General features: G+C 33.9%; 1 protein-coding gene across 1 annotated transcript; it reads left to right on the forward strand.

Annotated features, from left to right (window-relative positions):
• Window positions 1-1,783: 1,783 nt before the first annotated feature.
• Window positions 1,784-5,722, forward strand: LOC111717502 (gastrula zinc finger protein XlCGF52.1). Its single transcript, XM_023492997.1, has 3 exons — window positions 1,784-1,995; window positions 3,487-3,520; window positions 4,243-5,722. Exons 1-3 carry the CDS (start codon window positions 1,809-1,811, stop codon window positions 5,093-5,095), a joined length of 1,074 nt encoding a protein of 357 aa, XP_023348765.1. The 5' UTR covers window positions 1,784-1,808; the 3' UTR covers window positions 5,096-5,722.
• Window positions 5,723-8,600: the final 2,878 nt, after the last annotated feature.

Here is an 8,600-nt window from a genome sequence, read left to right on the forward strand (position 1 = left end):
GGGGGGGGGGGGCCGGGGGCAGTGCATAGAAAAATTTGAAAAACTAACAATTTTACCTTAAATTTGTGAAATGATACAAAGAATTACACTTTGTAGTAAATCTTTTTCATTCCCAGTTAAATGAATTTTCATAGCAAGAGTTTTTACATATTTAAGATCAAACGCCGCGGAAAATAGAGTTTAATATTGATATATCAATTGCATTCATATTTAAAATGAGGCAAAAATAGTTTAAATGAGCAAAATAATAGTTCAAATTAACAAAAAACATAGCTCATTTGAACTATTTTTTTGTTCACTTGAATTAATTATTGCTTAAATTTGAACATTTTTTTTCTTATTTGAAAAAATTATATGTTTTGGTTAAAATGTGAACTTAATTGTTTTGCTCTTTTGATTTTTGAACTACTTGTTTTCTTATTTTAGCTAATATATAATGCTTTATAATTTTAACTATTTTTTTAATATTTTCGCGCAAAATTGATGCGCAAAGAAAGAAAAATATTGCGTTTCGTTCCGCAAAGATTGCGCAAAAGTTTTGCGAATGGAAACCCTAGTTTTATAGCTGCTATAATGAACTTGTGTCCGCTGCGCCCGGACCTCTAGCCTGTCCTAGCCGAAGCGCTCGGCCCAGAAATTTTGTCTTAACCTAACCTTACCCTCAAATAATACAAAAGTAAACAGCTGGCGGAGGTCCGATATTGCAGTAGGTCGGAAGTTCAGACGGAAGGATGTTGCGTTGCGTATAACATATTAATTACCACTGAGTGGGTTACTGGTCAGATGCGGATCCACCCCCTATTAGTCTTATTGACGTCACAAAATCGGTAAGGTTTTAAATGTCGTCTTGTATGCTGTCATAATTTATGTTGTGTACACTTTTACAGTTTTACTTCTAAATTCTAGCAGACGGTTGATTGTATTCAGTGAACTCAAGCCGAAACGAGCCGCTGGCCGAGCTGGCTGGACTACCGGCTACCGCCAAATTTTTAAGTTTGAGCATTAGACTGTTGTGGGTATATTCTAGTATACGATTTTAAATCATTCTCTAGAATAGACCCGAGAAACTTTAATCTTGTCACTTAATTTTGACCACCTATAGCTATTCGGGTCCGTCCTTTAAATACACATAGGGTTAGTTTTTTTTCCCTTGCAAACCTACACTCCGAACTCTCCCCACACATAATGTGTAACTGCAAATTATTCGGTTCTTTCCTAGATAACCATTGGCCCCCTCTCCCCCTCATACATATTTTTTTATCAATTTTTAGGAAGTTCTAAAAAGACAGTTGGTCATGTTGCCGCAGCGCCCGGCCCCAGCCTGTCCTAGCCGCAGTGCTCGGCCTAGAAATTTACCTAACCTAACCCTGAAATTATACAAAATAAATATTTTTTGTTGAAAATAGTTCAAATCTAGTTCATTTACAAAATTGATACGAGGGAGGGGGAAGGGGGAGGTCCAAAAACCGTTAACTCTAGGGCAACCCCAATAATTAAATTATTAAATTGTAATGTTTCAAAACTTTGAGTAATTTTAGGAATCCACTTATGGATGTTGTGTTCAACGCCCCTTCCCCCCACTCCCCCTCTAAAAATCTTAAATGTATATGTTAAAATGGCATAGTTTTTTATCTTACATATACGCAGTATGTCGAAATGAATTATGAAATTGAAATAATTTGAAAATACCGGAAGTAAAACCATATTTCAACATTTTTAAAGGGAAAGGGTAAAAAAACTGTAGCTAGGACATCTAAGACAGACCCAATTGCTTTTTATGTAATATCAATCTGTATATTTCAGAGAAAATGCGCGATAAAACAATGGGAAGAAATAGGAATGCAGAGAATGAAACATTTGTGCAGAAGAAACAAGAAAAAGACAATTCTGGAAAGAAGAAAAAAAGCAAGGCCACCCCATTTTCCTCAAATGGAGCCATGTGCGCCCTCTATATACAGGAAAAAGATCTGAAGAAGGAAATCGGAGCTTCTGAAGGTGAGTTTAATTTAATTAATTCTTAAACCTGTTATCCCTTAACTGTAGGGGTACATATTTCTTTTGTAATATTGCAGCCTTGCAGGTGTGTTATATTTTTCTGAATTACCCCCCCCCCCCGCCCCATCATTAAAAGACAAATTTTTTTTTATTTAGAGACATTTTACTCAAAAAATCATTTATTTTCCCTGAAAAATCATTTATTTTCCCCAATTGAGCGAAAAAAAACTTTAAAAAATGATGCGCATCTGCGGAATCGTATTTAAAATTTGGGGGAAAAAATTGTTTTCTAAAAGTAGGGAGGAAGATTTATAGATAAATAAACACCCCTGTAATATTCAAAAATTACCTGGTCCCCCTTTCCAAAAAATCATTTCTTCGTTATTTCTCATCAAATTCCGCCGCCCCACCTCATCCTAAAATTGTGAATTGTATGGATTCCTAAAATACAAAGCGAATAAATGTAATTTCTCTGTGCAAGCATACCTAACATCTAGTCTGGTGGATAAACTTATTTTCATAGAGGGGGTTAATGATTTTTTAAATACAAGATAACTTTAATTGAGGGATCAAGCATTTATCTTCAAATTTAAATTAAAAGTGTCCACATCGTATATCGTAATCAAGCATTTAAGATTATTGATACTCTACACAAAGTTTCAGACCTCTGACTATTTTTGTACTGCTACCTTTAACTAGCTTTAAAGGGAGTGACCGGCTATGTAAGGTAGTTGAATTGAGTATACAGTGTTGTGGGAAGCTTCTTTCGGATTCATTTAAGACATATTAAACTTTTTTAAGATCTGCAAATCCTGAGTTTGAGCGCAAATTCGATGTTCAAAACTCCTACTTTGGGGGTGGATACGTTTGAAGAATTATTTTTTAAAATTTATTAAATAACGACGACATAAAATGTAAAAAAGTTATACATTAAACTACAGAAGTCATGTATAGGAACATGTTGAGAAAATAAAAATTAATCTTATCATCGAAAATAAGTAATCTTGTTCAATTATTATTTTCTATTATCTCATTATTCTGGTTTCTCATTATTCACAAAGATTGTCGCAGATTTTCTAGAATTATTATTGAAAAAACGACATTTGAAGAATTTGAAGAAATCTGTGAACAAATTCAAAGAAAATTATTAATTCAATATAATAATGAAAACGAAATAATTGATTCTAGCAATTGATTTAGTGACAAATTTCTATTGAGAAATATGTTCCTAACCATCCAATTAGATTACTTGTATAATTTTTACTTTATTTTTCGTTGTCGTTATTTAATAATTTAAAAAAACTAATTCTGAAAACATATCCACCCCCTAAGTAGGAGATTTGAGCGTCGAATTTGCGCTCAAACTCAGGATTTACAGATTTTTAAAAAGTTTATGTCTCAAAGGAATCGGAAAGAAGTTTTCCACAACACTGCATACTCAGTTCAACAACCTGACATAGCCGGTCACTCCCTTTAATAAAATGTATTTAGGTGACTCCAGCTCTCCTGAAGCCGCTGAATCAGAGTAAGTTGAACCAATTTAGGGATGTTTAATTTTCTTCTTGTAATAACTTAAATCTTTAACATGGGACAAACTTTCCTCATAAAAGTCTACAATTTCCCACAGCCTGCCCGCTTAGGACTAAAGGAACTGGTCAGGGGCTTACAAGGGGGGGGGGGCTGATCCCCCGCCCCCCCCCCCTACGCGTGCCCGCTGAGGGGGGAACCCATAAAAAAGATACTTTAAATCTCACTTTTGCCCTTAACTAAACTAACTGTTAGCATAATTAGAAGCGACTTTCCATTTAAAGATTCACAACTGTACCCTTTAACCTTTGACTGATGATCGAGGACAAAGAATAGTTTAGATATCTCTTAAATGTTGAAAGTGTACGCTTGCGTACTGTATGAACTTTCAAAATTTTGAAAATAAGAATTTAAATATTAATATTCTGTCACTTCTAGAAAGTAAATTTTTATTAATTTTCCTAAATATAAAGCAAAAAAAGTCTGTCATCCCTATCCTTGATCAGTCAAAGGTTTAAAGGGTATCATTGTGAATCGGGAATGTCCCTCTTTAAATGGAAGGTCCCTTGAAATAATTGCTTACAGTCCCTTTAATCTTTAATTTAAGTTCTACTTTTCAAACCCCCTACTGCTGGACGTCCCCCTCTCCTGAAAAAAAATCATCCTTTTCTTAAAAAAAATTACACATTCTTTATTTTCATTCTACATCACATTTTTTAGGGTTTCCGGAATCAAGTTAAAGAATAAAATTAAGGTCTGTGACAAAACAATCTCTAAATCCGACCAGATGTCAAGACAAACAAAGAGCCATTCTTCAGTAAACCCAAACCTCTGTTTGGTCTGTGAGAAATCCTTCTCAACGGCCTCGGCATTGATTAGACACATGAAAATTCACAATGGAGAGAAGCCTTTCACATGTAGCAGCTGCAGTAAATCATTCACTGTGTCAGACGCTTTGAGTGCACATATGAAAACTCATACTGGAGAAAAACCTTTTCCCTGCACAATCTGCAACAAATCTTTTGGAGTTTCCAGATCGTTAACAGAACACATGAGAATTCACACAGGAGAGAGGCCATACAGTTGTGAAATGTGTGAGAAATCGTTTACTCGCACTTGTGACATGACTGTGCACATGAGAAGGCATACGGGAGCGAAACCTTTCCATTGTACAGTTTGTGAAAAGTCTTTCACTGTTTGGAGTGGTTTATCAAGGCACATGAGAACCCATACAGGCGAAAAACCATTTACTTGTCCTCTGTGTGAGAAATCATTTTCAGCACCTGGCAATTATTCTCGTCACATTAAATCTCATGTTGGAGGAGAAAAGTTTTCTTGTGACATCTGTAAGAAATCAATGACTACTAAAAGTGGTTTGAATGAGCACTTGAAGGTTCACACTGGTGAAAAGTCGTATCAATGTTCGGACTGTGCTAAATCATTCAGCAAAATTGGCTCCTTAAAAAGGCACATGCTAACCCATACTGGAGAAAGGCCGTATCCCTGTACTGTCTGCGGTAAATCTTTCTCATTGTCCTCGAATTTGTCAAGGCATATGAGTATTCATGCTTGAATGATATCTATCAACAAAGATAAAAACATTACACACGAACTTAAGGAAATTATGTTCATATGTCTTAGTCTTTTAGATGTTCTATGTAATTATCAATTCAATTCAATATTTTATAGATATCTTAAACTATTTAAAAATTCGTAGCATTCAGTTACGAATTAAAGCCTAAAACGAAATAATCTCTACCTCGTGAAAATTAAAGATTATTGAGTTACATCAGTAACAGGGTGAGTCCACAATAATAAATAATGATAGTAAAAATAAGAATAATGCATATTTATAGCTCTGTACATTTGTGAAGAAAATGTCGTACTAAGAAATTGTAACCAGCAAGAAATGCATTGAGCACTCTGTGTAGATATAATTTTAACAACACTTCGAACAGTTTTGAAAATTGATTTTGGAATAACCGGAATTGTTTGTGCCGGGTTAAGACATTAATAAATGTGTTTTTTTTCTTCAAGGTTCATTAATATATTTTAAGAAATCGTTGAGTTTCATTGTGAAATATTTTTGATTAATCGTTCAAAGAAAATGTTCTTTCTTTTTTTGTTTGCTCAACAAAAATGTTGTGTTTTGGCAATGCTTGCAACATTTCAAAAATACCTCAAAGGTAAATTTTTTGTATTTATTTATTTAGTTTTGTATGATTTTTGATTTTTAAAAAAATATAAACTTGAATGTAAACTTTCATTTTACTGAGCTGGAAAAATATAAACGTGAATAAAGATTATGTATTGCTGAAAGATGTATGGTTCTTAAAGGTTTGTATGAATTCTGTTACTGTTTTCCATTTCCTTCTCATGAAAGTGGGGAAAGTTACGTCATCGCACAGATTTTTTATCTACAGGGTGTCCCACGAAGCATCAGTTGGTAAATAGTTTAGAAAGTCTTCTTCCATAGTTTGTTAAGTTGTTTAATACCAAAGACAATAATACAAATATTAAATGGGAGTCATATTATAGTGAAGTTAACTTCAAAGTAAAATATATTTGAGCAAAAGATTTGTTGAACGAAATAAACTGCAAACAGCCTTTAATACCTAATACAGTGTATGGAAGACGACATCCAAAACTATTTACCAACTGTCATGTTTCGTGGGACACCCTGTACCTGAAAATTTTGTTAACGAAGGAAAAGAACCGTCACTTGCAAACGGTTAGTTAAAGGGACATCTTTTAGCGTAGTTTCAAGTAGCAATCAATTTACAGATGTCAATGCCCGATTCACAACGGTACACTTGAAATCTGTGTCTGATCAAGTATGAATTAAATATCAATGTTTATAATTTTTAAAACTGATTCTTTTCAATTACGGTTTCTTTACAGTAGTGACTTGCGCATTTCTACAGCAGGAAAACATAAATAATCAGAAATAAAACATTTACCTAGAAAAATGGCAATATTGATCACATAAATGTTTTAAGGTTACCGTTGTGAATTGAACATTACCTGAAGTTAATTTTTATGCTTAGCATAACTATAACTAAGCTTGAATATGTTTTGAATATCGGATCAATCATTTCGCAAGATGGAAATCATACTGTGCAAAATATCGCTATCGAACTACTGATTTAGAAAGTTCCGTTAACGAGCGGAAAGTGCCATAAACTTGGTATCTATATAGTTAAAAACGAGCTGTTACCTGATAAGAAACGTTAGTTTAACGAACGGATTGAAAATGTTTCCAGCTCTATAATCAGAGACGCAATTAGCACTTTTTGTAATGGTTGTAAAAAAAAATTCAAAATAAAAAGTGCTTTTGATGTCGAAAAACTAAAATAACCCGTTACCATGAAGATTTGGCTGTGTTGTGTACATTTCAAATCGTTTTTTTTCTTGTGATTTTTAAAAATTCATTCTTTCAACAACTGTAAAATTATCGATTTGAGGCAATCAATTCTTTTAATGTGTGCGCGAAGCGCCAAAGAAAATTTTTAAGTACCTTGTTTAATTACAGATATAATTACAAGAAATAATCATTTATTTATTTTGGAAAAAAAAACATCAAAATACATATATAATTTTAATCATCTACATTGAATAAGGACAGATAATGTTACGTTTTCTCCTGAAGTTATTGAATTTATGATTGATCATTCTAACCAACATCGTATTTCATTTTCGATTTATAGAAGTTCTTTCAATGAAGATAAACAGGTTACAGTTATCAAATATGATAATCAGTTAGAAGTTTGCCAGGTTCAGTCAGATCTTAGAATGTTCTCGAGATTTGGAACTGAGTTTCCCAGAAACTCAAATATTCTAATCCTTAAAATTTTTCACCGAGTGGTGTAAACCTTTGATATTTCAAACTTAGAATATTTTACCAAAATAATTCAAAGTTTGAATACAGTTCGGAACTTTTTTTTCATTAAATGTTTACAATAGCCTTAGACTTAATTCAGAAACTCTTTTGGTTTTATTATTCCTGACAATGATATTCGCCAATCTTTCTTTTCATACTGCAGGGGGGCGCGCGCCCGGCCGCCCCCCTAGTTGCGCCTCTGTCTATAATTTTGCACTCTTTCGATCCCCCCCCCCCCAAAAAAAAAGCATGATATCAACTCAAACTACAAAAATGTTTACTAACGCCTTAAATGCCGAAAGGATCATAATGGAAGCTTAGGTTGTCGCTGGGGCTGGATAACAATACGAAATAGACGTTTTTGAATTTTGAAAACAACCGTTAACGGCGAAATATCTTCTGTCAACGCCATTAATAAAATTGAGATCGTTATCTAAGGGTAACTAAAAAAACGGAAAATACTGCTCACGAAACGAGTAAGTTCCGTTCTTAACTTTAAAACTAACGGCGTTACATGAAATGTTTTTTTATCGGCTGGAACTAGCCGTTAACAAAACGTCAAGAAAAAGTTAAAACGCGCCCAGTCTTAGTTGCATTACACAGCAATCCAAGATGTGCACGCTGACACTCACGCATAAAAAATTAGCAGTATTTTGCCAATTACTTTTTCTAAACTTTAAAGTCACTGCTGTCCTAAATAGTTGATGACAAAGTTCTCAGTGATTAATGTAGGGACTCCCTGTTTCAGCCTCCATTATATAGAGCCTTAATGGAGTCAGGTTCCAATTGAAGTTTACTTTGTTTCAAACTGCAGAAGAAGAATGTGGAAATGGATCATTGTTCTAATCCATTTAGTGAATTCAGTAAATACAAATAGGACCGAGCAGTGCCCTGACTTGAACAGGAACTGTTTTCGGGTGTTCGAAAACCATCAATACAAATTATCAAAAAAAGGTACAACATATATAACCGCATTTCTTGATTTTGTATTTCTTCATATTTTTTTTATTTTTAGTGTCTACTCAAGCATCATCTTTTGAAGACTGTGCTTGCTTCTGTTTGACTTCATCATTTCCTAGAATTTCGTGGAAAAGCAATACAAAAGGCGTCAAAGAAGTTAGTAGGAAGATATGGACTCCACTGGAGACTAGCGGAGGGATGTTATTTTCACCGGAGGGGTTTGAGAAATTACAATTAT

This window comes from Eurytemora carolleeae, unplaced genomic scaffold, assembly GCF_000591075.1.
Source record: "Eurytemora carolleeae unplaced genomic scaffold, Eaff_2.0 scaffold2670, whole genome shotgun sequence".
Lineage (NCBI taxonomy): Eukaryota > Metazoa > Arthropoda > Copepoda > Calanoida > Temoridae > Eurytemora > Eurytemora carolleeae.